Below are 25,150 nucleotides of genomic sequence, written 5' to 3' on the forward strand. Positions count from 1 at the left end.
TTGTTTGCATAGCAATCCCTCATTCCAAGTAACACAACTGTGGTCATGCGGAATAAAGGATGGTTTCTTTTCATATAAACAGCAAATGGTTTTGACCTGTGACAGTATTTTCATGTGTTTGTCAAAGGCTGATAAGTCATAGTAAATGACTGTATAATCTTTCTAAACTGCCTGCAAATGAAATACTAGTAAAGTCAGGGGCAACAATAACCCACAAACTAGACTATTGTGTCAATCAGGGGGTAGTGTGAAATCCACACACCTCTCATCATGACATGAAAGACTCTTCCAGTTTTCCCTCACACAACCATATTCAGGACAAACTATTTATTGAACAAGTACATCATGTCTATCCACATTATGCAAAGAAAAGTGTATATTTATTGCCCAAACAACCACCCTGCATACATTTTACCCCCTCTCCTGCAAAGTGGTACATTCTGTCTTGGATGAGACACTGGGGGGGTTTCCAGTGGGCTAAAGTGACATCTTGTGGCAAAGAGGAAACACTAGAGCTAGAGGCCAAGGTCAGAAAGATCAAGTAAAGTCAATATCATTGAGGTAATCTTCTATTTCCACAGTCATTCAACATGATAAGACACAAGCGTCTTTGATAACCGTTCATTTAAGGAAATATACTGTACATGCTAATCAAATCCACACACCGCTCAATATTAGGAAGGTGTTCCTAATGTTTGTTATACTCAGTGTATGTAGCCTATTGTCTATTTTTTTCTTGAACCCTGGGTTGAATTGAAACAATCGCTGTTGATGACTTCGCAAATGCAATATAGGCCTAAATATTGATGATATATGACTTAGAAAGTATGGTTACATTTAATTTGCTCTGTTAAACCTACCCTTTGAAATTACTCTGATGGCAACAGGGAATCTATTTAGTTATTAAGAGATCTCTCAATAATCATTCACACGATAACACATTGGTAATAGTCAGTAACAAACATAAGAAGGGCTTGGTTATAATCTTGGATGGGAGACCAAATGAATATCTGTAAGTAGATCAATTCTCCAGTAGCTGCTGACCAGTTTATTGCGGTTTTTTTCTGTTGGCGGATATACAGTAAGGTACAAATTCAACATATTTGTCTATGTTGGAATTTGGTTACCATGATGACATAACCCTGTGGTTGAAATTTCCATGTCACAATACCTTGACAAATTACCTTCAAGCAACGTTGATCCAACAAGTTGTGCCCAGTGGGATGTAGGATCTTAATTTGTCCAGTTCCATCTCAGGTATAAAATAATCCTGCTGCAGGAAATGATGATTTGTAACAGGAAAATAGTTTTAATATGCTACATTAGGCTATAGTTTAGGTGTAGCTTATAGCTGCAATTCAAATATACTTATGTGTAGTGGAGACCAATATCTATCTTGTCTTATTAAGCTATATAAAACAATGGTTGTTATTGTGTATGGCTGCATTTCGGATACATTTTTGTACTTTTCAATGTTGCAGTCGTAGGATCTACAGTAGTAGGACATTTATTCTGTCTGGTGCTTTAGCATTTGATCGAGCAAGAGAGAAGGAAAACTGTGGGTTTTCAGTGAATTTATGTAAATCACGAGGCTCATTTGAATGCAGTGCCGGAAAATTCTTAGCGACAACAGAGTGATCAAGTGATCAAGTGATCAACTAAGCAGTATACCGTGCCATGAAGTGATATTATATTGTGGTGTCACATTTTATGCTCATATTAGCACTCACATATGTTGATGATACAGACATATGATGTTGATGCACCTACAGTATCTGGCTGTGACCCAACCTTGGAGCCTCCAGCAGTATCTCACGTCTCATAGCAGCCACTATGCCTAAGAAGCACTTTCATTTTTGTTGCTCAACCCTTTTTCTAGTAAACTGTCATACCAACCCACATTTGTTTTCACATGGGAGTTGCTCAAATCCAGGAAAGACGGGTGCTAAGTCCTCTCTTAATTAACATTAACAAATTATAGACCAAGGACATCATGTCTATCCCCAAAAATATGTGTATTTATTGCCCAAACACAGCCTTCCATTATCTTCACCCCCTCTTCTTCTATAACCTTTTGTCGTGGAAATTCATACATAGGGGCACTCGAAGTCAATCTTAATGAATCATTGTTTATTGTTAGAGCGCTGGAGAGGTTCCAACCAACTCAATGAACCATAGTAAACATGTCAATCAGGAGCTCTGCCTGGGCAGACCCAGCAGTTGTCTTATATACGGCTATACACAGACAAGTTATATTTGCATAATTTAACATAATTAATTAACCATTACCATTTTGTTTCATCCATGTGACAGACCAATACTGGTTCATTACATGTGACAGACCAATACCTCACGAGGCTTCTTTCTCTCTAAGTTGAGACCTTGAAACTGAGATTTCTTGTTCGTTCTCAAAACAAGATCTGGGCGTACTGCCAAATTGCAGCTACTAATAGTGAGGATTTGTACAATCAGCCACTTGCATGAACACAGAAATGTGTTACTTAGAACAGCACATGAATAGAACACAGAAATAGCACAAGCATTAACATTTCCCATACACTTTCATTTTCATTTGAGGAAATATACTGTACATACTAATCAAGTCTGGAATTATTAGGGATAGCAGCATAAGCATTTGGACATGTGCCTCTGTGCCTCACCATCAATCATGAGATTCTGTTGAGATTTTAGTTATAAACCTAAACCGACTAAACCGGCATCCAAGGATCATAAAAGAGAAGACAAAAAGGTTCAAAGTGTGCCATAATGTCTGCAGATTCACTATGCACATAAAATAATAAGACAAAACAATGCTTATTCGACCTGTTTATTAACATTAAAGTTGTTGAACAGGATTATTAAGCTGTTATGGCTATTAGCTGAGTAAAACCAGACAAAACATCAGCTAAAAATATATTGACCTATCTGGCACACCTTGTTCACCTAGTTGTCATTACTTTAAAGACTTTACAATTGTTCCACCTTGTATGCTTAAATCCACCTTCAAATGCCATGTTTATTTAAATGAGGCCCTATTTTCCATTGAAAAGATTTTACGTGAGATGGAATCTTTCTGAAGTTTCCAATCGGTAGTTTTCAGTTCACTTTTCTTCAAAAATGAACCACAAAACCGGCTGGTAAATGGGTAATGGATGAATGATTTAGGATTTTAGCACACTGGATAGTGAACTGTAATTTTTGACAGGATAGGGGACATCTCAAATTACGTAATGTGGAATATTTGGGAAGTAAGATTCAGGAAGTAAGCTTTGCTTCATCACACTGACACCTCATAGTCAGCATGTTTCCCAGCGTCAGTCAATACCACCCATCACGCCACATACCGTTGAGTCCCTGCTAAGCATATCCTCCCCTTTCCGATGGTAATGAGTTAGCAGAGTGCGACATCTGACAGCGGAACGATACAGGGAGACCCAAAAAACACTGGGGGGTACCAAATCCTCTTCAATATGACTGACCGTCCTGACTTCACGACACATAACCCCTTCTCCTCTTCTTCTATCTCTGCCTCTTTCTTCTCTCCAGTGTTAACTGGACTGATTGGTCATATTAGACAGTGTGCGTTACAGTCAGAGCTGAAGCACAAAGACAGTGGCTGAGCTCTGTCTCCCATGGTGTGGATGCAGAGACACAAAGGTCCTTTCACTGCTCTGCTCAGCACTGTGACGGAGTGACTCTGAGAGCACTGCAGCTCCAGGGTGTATTCCAACTTATACAGGGTGTTTTCCAAATTACTACGCCTCAATCCAAATGTCCAATAGCTTGCCTTCAGTGATAATGCATTTTCAAGGTTAAAAGAGTTCAAAATTACACATGTTTTAGCTCTGATGTCCCTTATGTGTGCTATTTTGAAAATACTAAGAACTGCCTCTGTTTAGGGAACTGCAATTTCCTATCTGTAAAACATCATGCTTACTTTACAGAACTCAGTGGCATTTAGCAGGCACACTATTAAAAGAGGCAAGAAGCAGTGGCCATAGCAACCTCAATGGAGACACAACAAGCAGGGTTTTGTTTGTGGCTCTCTTGCTCACTTGAACGCTTGGACATACACATGCACACACACACAGACACACACACAATCCTTCACACCTTGTGTGAATGGCAGTGGTGTCCTTGCATGGGCTGTGTTTACAAGATGTTATCTGTCTCAGTGCCTGCCCCTCATCCCTCAGAGTGGGTTCCTGTTGGAATGCAGAGAGGGGATGGAGGAGTTCCAAAGGGGGAGTGCCGAGGGAGAGAGACAGAGAGAGAGACAGAGAAGAGAGAGAGAGACTACATATACATCCCAACACTAGGAGGCTGGTGCTCAGAGGCACAGTTGGACTGTTGGATAACTGGACTGCACCCCTGTATACTTTATTGGACTATCAGAGGTGAGTTTCTTCCTCTTTTCTTTATCGTGCTCCATTTTGTTTAACTATCTGGGCAGTTTGAATTAGCATCAAGGGTGTCAACTTTTATTTACCCAGAATTTCTATCATTTGACAAACTGATCTTGTTTGAGAAGTAGAGGCTACCTCTGAGACATATGAAAAAGTGAGGAACTGGTTTTGAAAGATCCACTTTGTTTGTGCACTGACAAGGCAAACAGGTGAAATTCAAGTGCAATTTGAGATGCTGGGATACCATTGTTAACGGATGTGGTCTTGCTGGTATCTCATCACTCAAGGATGTGGTCTCAATAAGAGTTCTTTAGGCTTGTTTCTTCCCCCAGTAGAATGGAAAATAATCGGTAGAAATAAGATTTTATTCAGCACTCCTATGTTCAAAGGATTTGAGAGAAGTTGAGTGATATTGAAAAGAAGGCAAAATACCTCCTCGGTTACAAAAATAGTTTGGGGCTCGCCTTTTTCTTCCTCTTAATTGTACCCTTGGATTAGCATTCTCACAGTCAACTATTTTTGTTTTACAAGTGAAGACTTGACATATCCTAAACCAAGACAATTTCTCAGTAAGTATTTTTCTTCACTATTATTTTTTATTAAAATGCTTTCAGTTCAATGTAGTGATGAGTCACAAGTGAATTCTACAAATTACATCAAAATTCCAATTATTGAATATACTCTTAACACCATTTTTTGGACATTGTGTAATTTAAAAATAGGATAGCAATAACTGGTGATTGACGTACTGACGTAATTAGTACAGTGGTAGACCTTGGGAAAGCATGTAAAATGACACCATTCATCTTGCCATCCAGCAATTACTGGTAAGCCCATGGTCTATGGGTGTACATATGAATCTGTATTTCGTGTTTTTCATAAAAATGTAAATGACTGATGCTACATTGTACATGGAGATGCTGTGAATTCAATGACACAATTGCATTTCAATTAACTTATATTTTAGTGTGTGGGAGAAAAGTGTGTTTTTCATTACAGAACAAGTGCAGTGGGGAATTTTTTTCCTTCTGGGTGTGCCTTTTTTCTGTAGTAGATATTGTCTCAGGGGAATGAGATATGTGTGAGCTCATCTCTTTTGTGTATTTTACATTGAAAATCCCCTTTTTTCCCAGGTTGTGGACATCTGTGTTTGATTTGGGTCTTGGCTATTGTTAGGCTTGTCAATTCAACTCCAAAAAGCCAGCACTGCAATGTTGCGCAACTCTCCACGTCATAAAGCGAGAGTACACACACTGCTTTTTATGTTTGCTCTGAGTTGCCATAAACATTCAGTATGTTTATTTTAAATCATGTTTTGAAGTGAGTCAGTGCCACCGAAGCTGTGATCGAGTCCTGTCATATACCTGAGACTCTGGGTGTGGCATGAAACTAGACTCTTGCATGTCCCAACATGTTCTCCATCTGTTTTATTGCTGAGAGTAGCTTGTTCTATTTGACTCCAACTGTCTGGTGTCTGTGTTAGACGCTGTTCATATTTTCTGTGTTGGATACGATCAGTACCCAATTTTCATACTTGAGTAAAAGTAAAGATACTGTAATAGAAAATGACTCAAGTAAAAGTGAAAGTCACCCAGTAAAATACAACTTGAGTAAAGGTCTAAGTATTTGGTTTTTAAAATATATGTAAGTATCAAAAGTAAATGTAATTGCTAAAATATACTTAAGTATCAAAAGTAAAAGTATATATCATTTCAAATTCCTAGTATTAAGCAAGCCAGACGGCACCATTTAAATTGTTTTTATCAGACATCATTTACAAATGCAGCATGTGTGTTTAGTGAGTCCGCCAGATCAGAGGCAGTAGGGATGACCAGGGATGTTCTTTGACCAATTTCCTGTCCTGCATTCAAAATATAACGAATACTTTTGGGTGTCAGGGAAAATGTGTGGAGTAAAAAGTACATTATTTTATTTAGGAATGTAGTCCAGCAAAAGTAAAAGTTGTCAAAAATATAAATAGTAGAGTACAAATATCCCCAAAAATGACTTCAGTAGTACATTCAAGTATTTTTACTTAAGTTCTTTACACCATTGGAGATGATGATGATCGAGTCTCCAATCTCCAACACAAACTTTTTCAAACTAATAGCTAGCTAATCCTTAGAAGAAGAAAAAAGTACACAAAATCGGATATTGCTGCCTTAACAAATGTATTATTTCACCTCAACAAACCTCCACAAGAGCTTTATGGTTTGTTCCTCTTGTTTCTCTTTCAGACATCAACATAGTTGGAGAATCTTTGAAGACCTTGTTGGCTATTGTTACTTTGTGATAGACCCCTCAAAATGACCAGTGTGGCAGAATGGCTCGTGCAGAACAGAGGCAAAATCGAGAAAGGAGTGGAGATCATGGGACAGGCCTCCGCAGTCCTGGCAGTCACTGTGGGCCAGCTCCATCCCGTCCTTGAGGCTGTGTTCGTAGCCTCCTCTGAGATCCTCAGCAACCCTGAAGGGCAGGATGTTCGCTACCTGACTGAGCAGTTCAGCATGGTCAACCAGAAACTGGAAGGCATCCAGGCTGAGATCGAACAAATCGCCCTGGAGCTGCAGAGGACCTCCTTGAATAAGCAGAACTTTGACCGTGAGGCACAAATGCTCAGCCAGTACGAAAAGTTCCAGGACTTTGTCACCACCAAGCCCAAGTTCAAAGAGAAGAAGATGGAGAAGTTCCTCAGCCATTATGAGAACACGGACGCGGACTTGAACCTGGACGCGCTCTATAATGCCGTTACCGGGGACAATACCTCAGGTGACCCCATGCTGGAGACAGTGGTTTCCACAGAACAAAGGAGTAGAAGGGCGGTAGAAGATTTCTGCGCCAGGCTTAAGAAGCTCTTTGTGGTGGGCATCATTGCTGTCATGGGTTACGCCAGCCTCAAGGAAGGGGTTGTGGGGGATGAGATGGTGAAGAAGTGGCAGGAGCGTATGGAAGATGTTGAGAACCGCATGAAAGCAGCGGTGGACGATTGCACTGAAAACTTTGCAGATCAGGCCAAACTGGACATGGAACATCATCTTCAGGAGAAACCTGGCAGTGTTGACCTTGACTTCACCAAATCCCTATTAGACACCCTTATTAAGAAATTTGACTGGGTGAGCTGGTCTATCAGGGTCTTCAATGACAAGGAGCGCATTTTCTTTTTCAACTGGCTAGCTGGAAAGAAGTACCATGGAAGTAGAGGAGGAGCTAATTACTTTGATGTGTTGACCAAGAACAACATCAAAGTGGTGATCTCTTTCAGTGTTCAGCCTAAGCCTATCAACAAGGGTCAGATCCAGCAAGAGATTGAGGGGCAGAAACTGAAGGGGAACATGATGAATGTGGCTCAGGTCCTCAGCAGAAGTCTCCCCAACTGCTTGGTCCATGCTGTCAGCCACTATAAGGAAGTGGTGGAGTCCAACAACTTCCAAGAGGATTGTTATTACTATGGAAAACACAAAAAAGCTTACCTATGTGTTCATCCTGAGTAGCCTTTTGTTACACAGTGCAATGGAAAATAGAGTAGTTATAATGGGGAAAACTACAAATACAATTCATGAATGTTTATAACTGAGTTTAGAGGTGTTTTTATTGATATTGCAAACCTAGCTGATGCTTTAGCTAGAGTGGTTGTGTGAAATATAATCTCTTGTTACAGACTGCAACATTTTTATTTGTTTATTGGCCTCATAGATTTTTGTGTAGTTTGTGATAATTTAAACCAGGGGTGTCAAACACATGGCCTGCAGGGTCCAGATTTTTTGGGGGGGAACAATGGATAGTAGACTGTCTTATGCAAAATTTCACGGCAAAGAAATATAACCAATTTTTAGTACGGCGCCTCTATCTCTTTGAAGACAGAATGCGGCCCCCTGGGCAAAATGAGTTTGGCACACCTGGTTTAAACTATCAGGATTTGTATATGTGTATTAATGGACATATATGAGACATTTTATGCCAGGCTGTGGCGCTACTCAACAACAATGCCAACATATGAGAACATAGTACTTCCTCCTACCAAATAGAATAGTAAGATACCTTATTTTACCTGCATTCCAGTATTTCATGATGACCATACTGTAATTAGCACACCAGTCAGCGTAATAATGTGTTATGTAAGCTTTCAGCAAACAACCATTTCTCCTCATCAATGTACTGAGGACTTACTCAAGCTCTGTTGGAAAATGCTGTTGATAGATGCATCACACTGTCCAAATCTATATCCTTACAACATTACATCTCTGTCTATATTCACACATTTGATATCCTTATAATTTCTCATGTTTTTGGTCTTCTTTATTCATAATAAACCACAATATAAAGGACATTGTTATCGCTTGTCATCATTATGCAAGAGTACAGTAGGAATTTTATGCAATAGTAAATTAGGACGTCTAAGTTATATTTCTATCTGCAGCTGAAGAAATGTAAAAAAAAAACACGAGGGTACTGTATGTTAAAACGTTTAAGCAGAGGTACATGTAGTCATAAACATTGATACTGATAATATATGACAGTTTATTTACATTACTCCCTAAACAATCACTAGCTCACACAATATAAACACAATTATCCTCAGCAAATGTTATAATAGTCTTGGTAAAATACTTTTGTCAGTTATTTGTCAAAGGAGCGTAATTTATTATAATTTCTATGTTGACCAGGAAAATATGCTATCATTTGTTCAACAACTTGTCTAACCACCACCCAAGTTTAGCTTCTGTCGATGGGTGTGCCACTTTAACTGTAATATGAGACCAATAGGAAGAGAAAAACAGATCGGATAAATCATTTGCTTTTCTTCCTCAAACTAAAGCGAATGAAAAGGTGAGTTTTTAGCCAAACGTAATTGCATATGACCATTTAAAAGTTTCTTCAATAGGCTTACACAGTTCTGTCTTATATTTTCCAAAAGTTATCGCAGCTGTTTTCATTAGTTGCGCAGTTCTTTAACGACGAGACTGGTCAAAATGGTCATGACTTTTTGAGATCCTACGATATCTTTGAAAACATTACTTTATCATGTCATGAGGCTATTATTTAAATGCGCAATGTTTTACTGTAAGTTGCGCAAAACACACAATGTAACTATGTGCACAACTTCTGTGAAAACAGTGGTTGGGCGTTGGTAGCCTAGAATCGGTGACATAATGTGCAGGCCTTTCCAGGAAGTGTTTCTCGTGGCCATAATTATATATTGTCACGATACAAGTACGACTGCGGTGGCAACAGTGCTGAATTTAATCAATTGACATATTGTTGCAAGGCCTTATCATATTAAACCACGAGGTATGCAGACTATATAGGGAGTTAAACAAGGTACTGAAATAAAGCAATTAGAGCCTTTGTTGAACGAGCTAATCGATTCAGTTCCCATTAAGAGGCTACATGAACAGCTTTTAACAACAACAAGTGTAATATGATTTTCTCTTCTCGGCTTGCAAAGAGCTATGTCCATTTGTTAAATGCAGCCAGTCATGGCTGGTCAGTGTATATGTGAGCAAGTTTCACAGGATGATTTGGCCACCTCCCTCAACTAGTCCTCAATCGACAAAGATACTGTAGCTTACTGATTGTTTGGGCCACTCAAATGTTGCCATTTATTCTTGCAGCTTTGAATGATTGTATTTAATTTAGGACTCAAACCATGAAAAGAAGACACTATAAAATGTCTATCTTGATGGCCAGATATTAATATACAAATGGATCAGTTATGATGTTGACAATTATTACTTCAGTAGGCCTAACTACTTCTCAGTGGACATCAGTTAATGTACATTTTAAGGTTGACTGGCCTGCTTGTTATTTGGTGAATTATTTGGCCTGAGATATGCCTCCCTTGTAGAGCTACAGCTATAGCACTTTTGAGTCTGTACCCACTGGGCACAGCCGTAAATTTAACGTCTATTCCACGTTGGTTCAACGTAATGTAATTGAAATCATGTGTAAACGACTTTGATTCAACCTATGTGTTGGCTAGTGTCTAAGCCTAATTCTTGCACATCTGAAAATGTACAATCACCATCACTTTACCCTGGATCATTTGTCTGCTTTAGTGATTAAATCAAATCAAATTTTATTTGTCACATACACATGGTTAGCAGATGTTAATGTGAGTGTAGCGAAATGCTTGTGCTTCTAGTTCCGACAATGCAGTAATAACCAACAAGTAATCTAACTAACAATTCCAAAACTACTGTCTTATACACACAAGTGTAAGGGGATAAAGAATATGTATATAAAGATATATGAATGAGTGATGGTACAGAGCAGCATAGGCAAGATACAGTAGATGGTATCGAGTACAGTATATACATATGAGATGAGTATGTAAACAAAGTGGCATAGTTAAAGTGGCTAGTGATACATTTATTACATAAGGATGCAGTCGATGATATAGAGTACAGTATATACGTATGCATATGAGATGAATAATGTAGGGTAAGTAACATTATATAAGGTAGCATTGTTTAAAGTGGCTAGTGACATATTTACATAATTTCCCATCAATTCCCATTATTAAAGTTGCTGGAGTTGAGTCAGTGTGTTTGCAGCAGCCACTCAATGTTAGTGGTGGCTGTTTAACAGTCTGATGGCCTTGAGATAGAAGCTGTTTTTCAGTCTCTCGGTCCCAGCTTTGATGCACCTCCACTGACCTCGCCTTCTGGATGATAGCGGGGTGAACAGGCAGTGGCTCGGGTGGTGGGTTGTCCTTGATGATCTTTATGGCCTTCCTGTAACATCGGGTGGTGTAGGTGTCCTGGAGGGCAGGTAGTTTGCCCCCGGTGATGCGTTGTGCAGACCTCACTACCCTCTGGAGAGCCTTACGGTTGTGGGCGGAGCAGTTGCCGTACCAGGAGGTGATACAGCCCGCCAGGATGCTCTCGATTGTGCATCTGTAGAAGTTTGTGAGTGCTTTTGGTGACAAGCCAAAATTCTTCAGCCTCCTGAGGTTGAAGAGGCGCTACTGCGCCTTCTTCACGATGCTGTCTGTGAGGGTGGACCAATTCAGTTTGTCTGTGATGTGTATGCCGAGGAACTTAAAACTTACTACCCTCTCCACTACTGTTCCATCGATGTGGATAGGGGGGTGTTCCCTCTGCTGTTTCCTGAAGTCCACAATCATCTCCTTCGTTTTGTTGACGTTGAGTGTGAGGTTATTGTCCTGACACCACACTCCGAGGGCACTCACCTCCTCCCTGTAGGCCGTCTCGTCATTGTTGGTAATCAAGCCTACCACTGTTGTGTCGTCCGCAAACTTGATGATTGAGTTGGAGGTGTGTGTGGCCACGCAGTCGTGGGTGAACAGGGAGTACAGAAGAGGGCTCAGAACGCACCCTTGTGGGGCCCCAGTGTTGAGGATCAGCGGGGTGGAGATGTTGTTGCCTACCCTCACCACCTGGGGGCGGCCCGTCAGGAAGTCCAGTACCCAGTTGCACAGGGCGGGGTCGAGACCCAGGGTCTCGATCTTGATGACGAGCTTGGAGGGTACTATGGTGTTAAATGCCGAGCTGTAGTCGATGAACAGCATTCTCACATAGGTATTCCTCTTGTCCAGATGGGTTAGGGCAGTGTGCAGTGTGGTTGAGATTGCATCGTCTGTGGACCTATTTGGGCGGTAAGCAAATTGGAGTGGGTCTAGGGTGTCAGGTAGGGTGGAGGTGATACGGTCCTTGACTAGTCTCTCAAAGCACTTCATGATGACGGAAGTGAGTGCTACGAGGCGGTAGTCGTTTAGCTCAGTTACCTTAGCTTTCTTGGGAACAGGAACAATGGTGGCCCTCTTGAAGCATTTGGGAACAGCAGACTGGGATAGGGATTGATTGAATATGTCCGTAAACACACCAGCCAGCTGGTCTGCGCATGCTCTGAGGGCGCGGCTGGGGATGCTGTCTGGGCCTGCAGCCTTGCGAGGGTTAACACGTTTAAATGTTTTACTCACCTCGGCTGCAGTGAAGGAGAGTCCGCATGTTTTCGTTGCAGGCCGTGTCAGTGGCACTGTATTGTCCTCAAAGCGGGCAAAAAAGTTATTTAGTCTGCCTGGGAGCAAGACATCCTGGTCCTTGACGGGCCTGGTTTTCTTTTTGTAATCCGTGATTGACTGTAGACTCTGCCACATACCACTTGTGTCTGAGCCATTGAATTGAGATTCTACTTTGTCTCTGTAATGACGCTTAGCTTGTTTGATTGCCTTGCGGAGGGAATAGCTGCACTGTTTGTATTCAGTCATGTTTCCGGTCACCTTGCCCTGATTAAAAGCAGTGGTTCGCGCTTTCAGTTTCACGTGAATGCTGCCATCAATCCACGGTTTCTGGTTAGGGAATGTTTTAATCGTTGCTATGGGAATGACATCTTCAAAGCACGTTCTAATGAACTTGTACACCGAATCAGCGTATTCGTCAATGTTGTTGTCTGACGCAATACGAAACATATCCCAGTCCACGTGATGGAAGCAGTCTTGGAGTGTGGAATCAGATTGGTCGGACCAGCGTTGGACAGACCTCAGCGTGGGAGCTTCTTGTTTTAGTTTCTGTCTGTAGGCAGGGATCAACAAAATGGAGTCGTGGTCAGCTTTTCCGAAAGGAGGGCGGGGCAGGGCCTTATATGCATCGCGGAAGTTCGAATAGCAATGATCCAAGATTTTGCCAGCCCTGGTTGCGCAATCGATATGCTGATACAATTTAGGGAGTCAGATTAGCGTTTTCAGATTAGCCTTGTTAAAATCCCAGCTACAATGAATGCAGCCTCAGGATGTATGGATTCCAGTTTGCAAAGAGTCAAATAAAGTTTGTTCAGAGCCATCGATGTGTCTGCTTGGGGGGAAATGTATACGGCTGTGATTATAATCGAAGAGAATTCCCTTGGTCGACATTTGATTGTGAGGAATTCTAAATCAGGTGAACAGAAAGTTTTTGTGATCACACCACGTCTCGTTAGCCATAAGGCATACGCCCCCACCCCTCTTCTTACCAGAAAGATGTTTGTTTCTGTCGGCGCGATGCGTGGAGAAACCAGCTGGCTGCACGGATTCCAATAGCGTCTCTCCAGTGAGCCATGTTTCTGTGAAGCAAAGAACGTTACAGTCTCTGATGTCCCTCTGGAATGCTACCCTTGCTCGGATTTCATCAACCTTGTTGTCATGAGACTGGACATTGGCGAGAAGTATACTAGGGAGTGGTGCACGATGTGCCCATCTCCGGAGTCTGACCAGAAGGCAGTCTCGTTTCCCTCTTTTACAAAGTCGTTTTTTTGGGTCGCCGGCTGGGATCCATTCCGTTGTCCTGGGTGAAAGGCAGAACACAGGATCCACTTCGCGAAAGTCATATTCTTGGTCGTACTGATGGTGAGTTGACGCTGCTCTTATATTCAGTAGTTCTTCTCGACTGTATGTAATGAAACCTAAGATGACCTGGGCTACTAATGTAAGAAATAACATGTAAAAAAAACTGTAGTTTCCTAGGAACACAAAGCGAGGCGGCCATCTCTGTCGGCGCCGGAGGTAGAGATACTTCACATACACTCAGACAATGAGACAACCCCTGGGAGTTAAGGTTTTAATGGAAGCTGAAATGTCTAGTTTTTTTAGCATGGCAGTGTGGATGGCTACATCAAATTAGATGGATGTTTTTCTATCCTAATGCATGACATTCTGCTTCCATCATTGAGCTGGCTTCTAATGCAGATGTTGTATCAATGAGAGGCGTGTCTTTTTCAAAGCCATTTGCCCCATCTGTTTTATGATAGCTGCTGATCTAATAGTATCAGACCATCTGTTTATATTTAGTATGCTGGATTATACATTCTAATCAATTATATTGACAGGGCTGCCAACCTTTGAAGACATTTTGCTATGTGAATTTCATTGCCCCCTAACACAACCCCTAGATGTGGGGTCTGGGGGTCCTCCCCCATGAAAATTGTATTGTTTTAAAGCCCATTTCCTGCTATTCTACCTATTTTGACATGGTTTAGGCCTAAGAGTGGAACATTTTTAAAAATGAAAACCACAGGTCAGGTGTGTTCCGGAATCTTTGAACATTAAATGAACACTCAAAATTCAACGACTTTGTTACTTTTAGATTTTTGGGGTAGTTTGACACTTTATTCAGACGGTAATGAAATGAGATGGAGAGACAGGCACATTGGGAAAAGCAGTGGGAAGGTTGGAAGCAGGGATTGATACCTGTTCCCAGGTGGACAGTTGTATGTGACACGTGATGGGAGTGTTACCACAACACAAACGCTCTGCACAAGAAATTCTAATATTAATGGTTGAAGGCAGTGTGAAACCAAATCATAGATTGCAGTCTAGTTGAAGACACAACCATTTTGGATTTTGTCATTTGGGTGAACTCTTTCAAATAGGGCTGGAAGAAAATCCTGCTTGCACTCTAGGAGGGTTGGCAACTCCTGGTCTATGTTTCCCAAGTGTTGGGTGTTTGAGAATGTTCTTGTTATAACAATTAATTTCTCAATCAACCAACCTTTAAGAAAAATCTAATAGATATCAATATTAAGGTGGTTTAACCCTACTAGTTGACGATCATTGCCATAATCTTACTCTACCTATGTCAATGTAAATATGCCTTGTATACTGTTGTTTAGGGTAGCTCTTATTGTTTTGTTTTACTGCAGAGCCCCAAGTTCCGCTCTACATGCCTCAGTTAGCTCCCTTGCCCCACCCCCCAGACATGCGGAGACCACACCTAGTTTAAAACCTGTTATGGCTGCATCCCTTTGTTCTCAATTTCCGCCTGAAGACATATCCAAATCTAACTGCCTGTAGCTCAGCCCCAGAGGCAAGGATATGCATATTCTTGGTATCATTTGAATGGAAACATTCTGAAGTTTGTGAAACTGTTAATGTAATGTAGGAGAATATAACACAGTAGATGTGGTGGAAGAAAAGAGAAAGAGCATACGTTTTCTGTTTTTTATTGTTGTAGTATCATCTTTCACATGTACTAGAATAGCCACACAGTCAGATAGGATGCTGGAGATAATTTTGATGGATAACACAAGAGGGCAACTGTAGGTGTGCAAAGTTTCAGACTGATAACTTCAGTAATGGGTGAGCTATATGACATTTAGCATGAAGTCACCCTTGTCCCACACAAGTTGCCCAAATGTACCCAAGTGGCCGAATTGGTGAAATTACCTATAACTATATACAGTAGTGCAAATAACTATATACAACATATCAAAAATTCTAACACACACACACACACACAAAAAAAAATGTTTAAAAAAATATTAGAAAAAAACAAAACAAACACTACACCCCTTGGAAGTCCTCGTCATAATATTTTGCTGCCTGTGCCATGTCCCATAGCAGTCTCTTTCTGATGTAAAGCAGAGACAAACTGAACAAGTGGTGCATTTCATGCGACACAGAACACAACGACGCCTCCATGCTGTGCCCTTTTGGCCCTGAGGCACAGTCATGCCTGCAGTAATGAACTGTGGCATATGAACACCACTGGGGGCACAGGTTGAGCGGGCAGCTTGGCACCGGGGGCCCCCAGTCGGAGTCGCTATCACTGTGAAAGAAAACATTTAAAAAATTTGTATTGTATGAGCCTTTTATCATCACATAAAATAAACAGATATGTATTGTATAGAGCAGAGGGAACAGTCACTAAGGTGTTCCATTCAACTCCGGCCATTGTTGTATGTGTGTGTGTGTGTGTGTATATATATATATATATATATATATATATATACACACCCAAACAAACCAACACACACACACACACTACACATTTCATTGCAAAAAAAAAATTATTTTATTTTTATATATATAATATATATCTTTTTATATTTCATAAAACGGCATTAGCACTTACCCGTCCAGAAGTACGTCCTGTCCTTGCATAAACAGCTCCTCAGTTTGTTTGAGTCATAACACTCCAAGATTCCTCAAACAAAAAATCAGTCTCACTTTCACTTTAGTTTGACTTCGCTTTACATGATTTATTTGCCATGATATCTTCAATGAAATCGTTGAAACTACAACTTTCCGAAATACAGCTGCGCGTAAAAAGCCTTACAGCAAATCCTCTGATCGTCAAGGCGAGAATGGAGTTGCCTGCGCGTGCGATTACAAACAAGGAATTGTGGTTCAACCCCAAACCATTACATGCTGGCGTTTACCTCAGCTCATTGGCTATCTACACAGCTAGATTTCAAGAAGATCAGTGGTCATTTGGCAGAAATATAGTCAATCAATGAAGCTTCACTAAAATTATTGGTGCGTAAGGTAGTCATTTATCGTTGTCTTCAAATCAGCTCACTTCGGTCAATTCTCCCCGCAGAAAAAAACAATGACATTTGGCTGTGTTGCAAACATCCAGAGGAATGCACTGAAACCCACCATGACTAGATAAACGATTGTTTACAGGGGCGAATCACGCCGAATGCTCCGTAAAAAATTGATAGAGATGGAATTCACGGCACAATCGGTTTACAAAATGTTTCGATTTAGGCTATAAAAATGGATTTTATCAAAGAAAACGGCACTTCATTTGATCAATGGGACACTCAGGAAGAGAAATAAGAGTAAGATATCAGAATGTAAGTCATAATTTTACCTTCAGATGTGAATGTGTAAAAACTGTCATGGCGGAAAATGTTTCTGTTCTTGATTGCTCTTCTCAAACAAAAGCATGGGATTTGTTCTCTCAATTTAAAATAGCCATTTTAAATTGGAAAACATAGTTTGATTACCAATATTCTAATCTTTTGAAGGGTGTAAGTCACTTGCATTTTCAAGAATGTTTAATGTTACGAAGTTGTATTTTTAGTTGTCACTCTGAAATGTCCCCTGATGTTGGTCCCTGTACGGGGATCGCAGCCATAACAGGTTTTAACTGGCGCTTCCAGAGATGCAGCCTGTCTCATCGTCACTCAATGCCTAGGTTTACCTCCACTGTACTCGCACCCTGCCATGCCCTTGTCTGTGCATTATGCCCTGAATCTATCCTACCACGCCCAGAGGTCTGCTCCTTTTACTCTCTGTTCCGAATGCACTAGACGACCAGTTCTTACAGCCTTTAGTCTTATCCTACTCCTCCTCTGTTCCTCTGGTGATGCAGAGGTTAACCCAGGCTCTGTGTGTCCCCAGGCGCTCTCATTTGTTGACTTCTGTAACCGGAAACGCCTTGGATTCATGCATGTTAACATCCGAAGCCTCCTCAAGTTTGCTTTGTTCACTGCTTTAGATCACTCCGCCAACCCTGATGTCCTAGCCTTGTCTGAATCGTGGTTTAGGAAGGCCACCGATAATTCTGAAATTTCCAACCCCAATTACAACATTTTCTGTCACTGCTAAAGGGGGCGGAGTTAGCCTGCAGAGTTCTGTCCTACTATCCAGATCTATGCCCAAACAGTTTGAGCTACTACTTTTAAAAATCTTTCCAGAAATAAGTCTTGAAACAAATTTCAAAAATCACTGATGTTGTAGACTTATCTCCCTCACTAACTACAAGCATCGGCTTGTCAGAGCAGCTTTCCGGTCGCTGCAGCTGTACACAGCCCATCTGTAAATAGCCCATCCAACCAACTACCTACCTCATCCCCATATTTTTTTTATTTTTTTTCTGCTCTTTTGCACACCAGTATTTATACTTGCACATCCTCATCTGCACATATATCACTCCAGTGTTAATTGCTAAATTGTAATTACTTTGCCACCATGGCCTATTTATTGCCTTACCTCCTTAATTAATTTCCACACGCTATATACAGATTTTATTTTGTGTTATTGTCTGCACAATAGTAAAATGTGAAAAATTATATTTGAGGCCTGGAGTATTTAACATCCAATGCTTATTTGTGTGACTTATTCAAAACTGTCCATTAATGGCTGCAAAAATACATAGCTTCATCATTAATTTTCAGACATAGGCATATCAGATTTCAAATGTGTGATTACACTGTCAAAATTGGAAGAAGTGGAATAATAAAAATAAGCATGGGGAATAAGTGTCATTGTTGTCAAGCACACTAATTACCCTATATTTTACCCCATTGTTAAGAATTACAATTATTCCACTGATCAGGCTAAATTAAATAGATAAAATCTCCTGAAGACAAGATTACATAAATCTGCCCCTACACCCTCTCTAATCAAATAATTGGTATTGGTATTGTCCCCCCCCCCCTCTTCTTGAATCAAACTTTTGAGTTCACAATCTGACCAAAAAGGTCACCCTACCAAACTTCCCTGCTAAAACAAGGGGACTCTTGCAAGTGCGGATTAAATCTACTTTAGTATGTGCTGTCAAAAGGCTGCATTCTGCAATAGAGCTCGCCAGTTTATAGTCCTAAAACCCGGAAATTAGTTACCTCTAGTTCGTTCAGCTATGGGGATTTTTTTTTTTTATAAACGTCCCAAATAAGGTCTGAGGTACAGGCTTATGAGATCTTATACATTTTGTCTTATGAGATAATAGCAGTCAGTTAACATGACCTTTTTATTAATTAATTTGTTAAAAATTCTCAAAAAGTGACGTTAGCTGAGGAACATTATCTCATAGAACAAAACATATAAGGTCTCCTCAGTCTTTGTTTACCACAGACCTTATTTTCGGCACTTCTACAAAAACCCTACAAAAACTTCATTTATCTTTCCCATAGGCTTTGTCCAACTAACCATGGCGGAGTGCCCACAAAAATACAGCATTACTATTTCTCTCTATAGGGACGGGAATAACAGCAACATTTTATATTTTTTAAATTTAACTAGGCATGTCAGTTAAGAACAAATTCGTATTTACAATGACGACCTACCCCAGCCTAACCCGGACGACGCTGGGTCAATTGTGGGCTGCCCTATGGGACACCCAATCACATCCGGTTGTGATACAGCCTGGAATCGCACCAGAGTCTGTAGTGACGCCTCTAGCACTGGGATGCAGTGCTGTAGACCGCTGCACCACTCGGGAGCCCAAACAAAGCCTAATTTTATTGGCAACATTGTACATAAAACAGCGCTACCGTGCTGCTCTTTTTACAGTTTTATAAACTCAGCAGAGAACTTTCTCTCTCTCCTTTCAACTCCACTCTCATCTTGAGGAGCGTTTCTTTAAAATGCGCATCCAGTCCCCTTGATCCTTTACATAACCAAGACCAATCAAATGCTTCAATGTGCCGCAGCTCCCAGTGCTATGGCAAGACAATGGATGGATTCGATTATGCGGAGCCGTCACGCCATCGGGCGAAAGCGGGGAAGAAGGAGCGCCATTCTCAAATCAAAGAATAATCTGTGGCGCTCTGTCGTTTTGTCGACAAGACGGCATGGTGCATCATCTAGAAATCTCTTTTCCATAAAATAAATGTCAGAAAATTCTCAAATATTTTTCATTGGGAAGGCAGATAAAGCCTTTTGTTTATCAAAAGCAATCACTTTTGCATGGGCAAACACAGGACCCTACTAATTACTACACGTGCTTAATTCATTTTGAGCCGACTTAACCCTGGGCTTTGAACGGGGCACCGGGGTACATCCTGATTCCAAATGCAATCAACTTTCAGCCTATGCAAAACACGGCTACCTGCGCACCCAGGCGAGATTAATCCCCTCAATGATAGAGGTTCCGCTTGTAATGTTAAATTGCAGACGCAGATCAAGGGGCCAGGGTTCGGGTCTAGAAGCATGGTTTCTACTGCTCCTACAGTTTTGCTTCGGGACTGTAGTTTAGCGGATGCCAGCCCAGAAAGACAATTTTCCATACACTGCCACATTTTTTTTGTTTTTTGTATTTTATTTAACCAGGCAAGTCAGTTAAGAACAAATTCTTATTTACAATGACGGCCTACCCCGGCTAAACCCTCCCCTAATCCGGATAGCGCTGGGCCAATTGTGTGCCGCCTTATGGGACTCTATCACGGCCGGGTTGTGATACCGCCCGGTATCGAACCAGGGTCTGTAGTGATGCCTCAAACACTGCGATGCAGTGCCTTAGACAGCTGTGCCACTCGGGGTCGAATACATAGAGAAGTTAGATTTGAAAATTCCTAATAAGACACTTTAGTCATCGCCATTGTGCACAAAACATCCATTAAATTATTCAAATAATTGCTGCTGAGGCCAATTGTACATTTTTATATTCATCCAATGTCTGCTATGGGTTTGTATGACGTCGACACTGCTCCCTGTGCACATGTGATGTTTGTCCGTATAAATGTGATGCCACTTGGATATTAACGGTCCATGAATCGACGTATGTGAACTTGAGTAGGTTTATCTTGAAAACAACGGTCGGACATCTTGGACGCATTCTTCAGTTCTTATTATACCTCAGTGGCGCAGATTCTCCAATTTCAAAACAATTTGGAGCACAGTTGAAATGTTAACACACTAACTAATTAAAAAAATTAAATCTGGACTTTTCAATGCGAGATGTGTGGTGTGAGAAGAGGGTCAAATGCGTGAGAGTTGTCAGCTTTGGCTGTATTGAGATTGTTCTAGAGTTCTTGCATTTTCTTAGACCAATCTCTACGGCCATAAACACTGTGCCTCCCTTGACAGCTGTAGATGTAGGTGATAGATCAGGTTGAGAAATGATGGTGACATCTTCCCTGATCTTTTGCAGTGTAAACCCCCTTGGGCCAGACCTCAGCAGCAGAGAAAGGCAGACTGAGACGCTGACAGAATAGTTTCCGTTGTCTAGTTGCTGTGGTTACTTGCATTTTTGTGGAAAATGCACTCCTGCTCAGCAAGTTTAATCTCTAACAGACAGTTTATCACTCCCACACTCTCCGTGGCATTGACTGGACTGGCTGAGCGAGCAACCGTGTACTTTGACCTGAAAGTAATTTCATGCCAGTTGTCAAATACAATTTGCAATGATTTATTGCAGCAGAGGTGTATACGTTATACTGTATTACATTTTTTTTTTAAATGCGGTATAATAAATGTTCTGTCACTACTTCTGTAACAAACAATGATAGTATTTAATCTACAATGGCCTCCAGGCTGAAATTAGTCTTAATTCCTGCTTGTATTATGTTATTCTAATGCTAGATACTGCATGTGATTTCTTCAAATGTACAGTTACAATCCACCACCCCTTCAGTCATAGTCTGCTCTAGTGCATCATAGTGTTTGAAGTTACTAATTGGCTTCCTGCTTGCTGTGCATACTTCAAACCGTATTTCAGATCTTCATTGGTTGGTTGTTTTTTCCTCATTTGGCACTTTGTTGATGTGATATACAACACACTTGAATTGAGTGTATAACGCAGACAGTAAATGGTAAATACTTAAAAAACATTTCTATACCATAAAACCATTAAAACACTGCCTTGAAGTACACATTTCAAACTCCATAGAGTATCTACCCCTACGTGTCTTCCCTCACTGGTGAATTGTCTTTGCATTGTTGCCTCATTGCTCACTTTGATTGTCCAGCTATATTCCCAGCAGGCTTTGCTTGTGTACTGCAATTTACACTGCTCCCTCTTTCTTTCTTTATCAGTTCTCACTGTGAGACCAGCAGGGATTCACTCTAGTTGAGAGTTTGAGCAAGGAAGCAGGCCACAGTTCAACAATACCTGAACAGCTCTACGTAAGTTCAGATACTAATATTCTATAGGGAGGTAGGTAATCAACTATATGGGCCTAATTGTTAAGACTTTGGTATTGCTGTTGAACATTTCCTCAATTTTAACTAAGGGCTTGAACTGGGGGATGATTGGTTGTCTATATTTTAAATGGATCTTCAATAATGCTTTAGTTAAGTGTCAGTAGAAAGGTTTCTGTCTTTGTCAAGAGTCATTCTATAGACCAGCGTTTCACAAACTCAGTGCTGCCCCAGGACTGACTTTGGTAAACTGCTATTATTAAGTGTCAGTTTAGTCGAGTCATTCTGTAGACCATAGACTTTATCATGTCTAATGTAAATAAGAGTTCACACATCCTTTTGACCATGTCCTTATGCTCTTTCTTTCAGATGTTATACTGTTATTTGTTGTGCACTGAATAATAACAATACCAGCAAAGATGGCCGGCCAGCTACAGAAGATCGTAGCAGAGAAGAAGAACGTGGTAGAGACTGTAATGGAAGTGTTTGAACAGGGAGCTGAGGTGGTGGCCAGTATCGCAGGTGACCTCTTCCCTGTTTTCGCCATCGCTGCTCCCATCGTGAAATTGGCCCTGGACAATGTGGAGAGCAAGGAAGCTGCGTTCATGAAGGAGCAGTTCCAGAAGGTTCGTGAACGCCTGGAGGTGGTTTCAGAGGAGATGCAGCGTATTAACGAGGAGATCAAGAAGAGCGGAGCGGACGCTGCCTACTTTTCTGTAGAGGAGAACATTTCCAACCAGTTCCGCAAGTACATGGACATCCTAAATGCCAAACCCAAGTTTCGTGAGGTCAAGAAGAAGCTTTTCATGGAGCATTTTGTCAAAACAGGTGGCGACAAAAACCTACACACCCTCTATAGTGCCGTGACGGGAGACAACTTCTCTGGAGAGTCAGTGTTGGAAATTACTCTTAACTATGAAGAGAAAAGTCGACGCGCAATGGAAGACTTCTGTGCCAGGTTGAAGAACCTCTTTTGCATAGGCCTCATCGCTCTGATGGGCTACACCGCACTAAAGGACTGCGATGACGAAGAGAAGCTTCTTCAAGACTGGGGTGAAAAGATGAAGGATGTACAGGTGAAAATGAATGCTGTCATTGAGGACTGCATCACCAGCTTCCCCAAGCAGGCTGAACTGGATTCCCGGAGGTTGGTTAGGGACCACTCTGACCTGAGCAACCAGCAGCTGGCAGACGCCATTTTGGAGAAGCTGAAGAGAAAGTATGACTGGGTGTGCTGGTCTGTCCGTATATTCAGCTCCCCTTCAGGCCTGTTCTCCAGCAAAAAAGACATCCAGTGCCCCACAGGAAAAAATCGCTTTCAGGTGCCAGCGACAGACGAGAAGCTGAACGTAATGGTGTCCTACAGTGCCTCGCCCGAGCCTCTGAACAAGGCCCACATCCAGCAGCTGATCCAGGGTCAGAAGAAACTCACCATAGTGGGTACAGCTGAGCTCCTGTTTGAGCAGTTGCCAGGTCCATGTGCAGTCCACACGGTCAAGACTTGCAAAGACCTGGCCTGTGTCTGGAGCTTTGCCGAAGAGCTACACTACTGGGAGGAGCACAAGAACTTCTATGTTTGTGTTCACTACAATTGACTTTTTTTCTTACCTAAAAATGAATGAATAAGTAGCCTTAGCACCCAATGTTATATTCAGTCCAATTTTGATCTTTACACTAAGACTGACATTGCCAAGTACTTTCTCTCTTTCTCAGTTGAGTTCTAATCCCCAGCTATACTAATGAGGAGGAACATAGGCTAACATTTATAAGGCATGATACTTACCAAAGACTGTTTTACCTGTTAATCTATTCTTTGTAATGTTTTTCTTTTATGTATGCCCCCTACTAAAATAGTGTAAATAAAATCTGCTTTACATTTTCAAATAAACCACACATAATAACTGTGTTAGTCATGATTTATGCCGCCTCTGTGAATCTAAATTAATCTATGTCTTGATACATGTTCTATATTGACCAAATCACATAATGTTTATGAAGTGTGTAAATATAAAATCCTAATGTTTGTCAAAAGAAATCCCTCAAGTTTGCATAACTAGAAATGCATATAAAAACATATTTTTATATGTAAAAAAAAAAAAACGACAACAAAAAAACAGCACCTTTGAATCATTTTCAGCTGCTGCAATTTACATTCCTATGACACAGTAGAGGCTGCCGAGGGGATGACGTCTCATAGAAAGGGCTGGAACGGCACAAACGGAATATATTCAACACTATTCTACTTATTCCATTCCAGCCATTACCACAAGCCTGTTTTCCCCAGTTAAGGTGCCACCAACCTCCTGTGATATGACAACAACTCAACTGACATTGTGTTTTGTTATTCCTGTCTCTGTTATTTTGGAACACACTGCTTCAGTGAACCTGCTCCCATTCCATGTGATTAGATCAATCAACCCACTACAAAGGCATGCTAAGACATTATTGCTGTGAAGATGTGCTCATGAATGCCTAGCATAGATACGCTCGTCACATGTGCAACAGAAATGTTGGTATCACAGGTCATCTTGACTCAGTCCATAGTTCCACAACCCTATGAAGTATTTACATTTAGTATCATAATGTTTAACCTATTCCACTTTCCATATATTCACTGTAGTTTGCACCTTTTATTTTCTGAGGGATGTTACTACTTTTTTATATTTTATTTTACAAAACATGTTGATCTGAAGTGGGTGCTTCACATTGGTGGTGGATGAGGTGAGTCCCCCCCCCCCACTCACACACCCTCCTTACAGCGCTTGGAGCATCTGGAAAGAGGCTATATACAGTACCAGTTTTGACTGGTACTGTAAATGCAATAAATTAATGATTATGAAGTGGTGGTTTATCCTGCATATTACAAACTAGCCATTGGCAATAACTTAAATCCTTTTAAAGGGGATGAAAAGAACACAATTCATTGCACCCCATTAAACTAAGTAATAAGGACTCCATATTCAACATTATAAACTGGGTTGTTTGTGTCCTGAATGCTGATTGGCTGACAGCTATAGTATATCAGACAGTATACTACAGGTATGACAAAACATACATATTTACTGCTCTAATTACATTGAGAAACAGTTTATAATAGCAATAAGGCACCTCAAGGGTTGGTGGTATATGGCCAATATACCATGGGGGCTGTGGGCTGTGT

The 25,150-nt window shown here is 41.0% G+C and overlaps 2 protein-coding genes across 4 annotated transcripts; both read left to right on the forward strand.

Moving 5' to 3' along the window:
• Positions 1-4,234: 4,234 nt before the first annotated feature.
• Positions 4,235-23,906, forward strand: LOC135520233 (protein rapunzel-like). 3 transcript variants are annotated; one of them, XM_064945632.1, is made up of 3 exons: positions 4,235-4,397; positions 21,886-21,975; positions 22,360-23,906. In XM_064945632.1, exon 3 carries the CDS (start codon positions 22,410-22,412, stop codon positions 23,583-23,585), a length of 1,176 nt encoding a protein of 391 aa, XP_064801704.1. In that variant the 5' UTR covers positions 4,235-4,397; positions 21,886-21,975; positions 22,360-22,409; the 3' UTR covers positions 23,586-23,906. The 3 variants fall into 3 exon arrangements, with proteins under 3 accessions (XP_064801704.1, XP_064801703.1, XP_064801705.1); XM_064945631.1 differs by lacking the exon at positions 4,235-4,397 and adding an exon at positions 9,112-9,233; XM_064945633.1 differs by lacking the exons at positions 4,235-4,397; positions 21,886-21,975 and adding an exon at positions 9,112-9,233.
• LOC135520232 (uncharacterized) lies at positions 4,451-8,731 on the forward strand. The gene is made up of 2 exons (XM_064945630.1): positions 4,451-4,975; positions 6,644-8,731. Exon 2 carries the CDS (start codon positions 6,713-6,715, stop codon positions 7,895-7,897), a length of 1,185 nt encoding a protein of 394 aa, XP_064801702.1. The 5' UTR covers positions 4,451-4,975; positions 6,644-6,712; the 3' UTR covers positions 7,898-8,731.
• Positions 23,907-25,150: the final 1,244 nt, after the last annotated feature.

Source organism: Oncorhynchus masou, chromosome 29 (genome assembly GCF_036934945.1).
Source record: "Oncorhynchus masou masou isolate Uvic2021 chromosome 29, UVic_Omas_1.1, whole genome shotgun sequence".
In the NCBI taxonomy this organism is placed as follows: domain Eukaryota; kingdom Metazoa; phylum Chordata; class Actinopteri; order Salmoniformes; family Salmonidae; genus Oncorhynchus; species Oncorhynchus masou.

Coding starts and splice junctions, on each gene's coding strand:
- LOC135520233 (XM_064945632.1), top strand. CDS start 22,410: ATGGCCGGCCAGCTACAGAAGATCGTAGCAGAGAAGAAGAACGTGGTA.
- LOC135520232 (XM_064945630.1), top strand. CDS start 6,713: ATGACCAGTGTGGCAGAATGGCTCGTGCAGAACAGAGGCAAAATCGAG.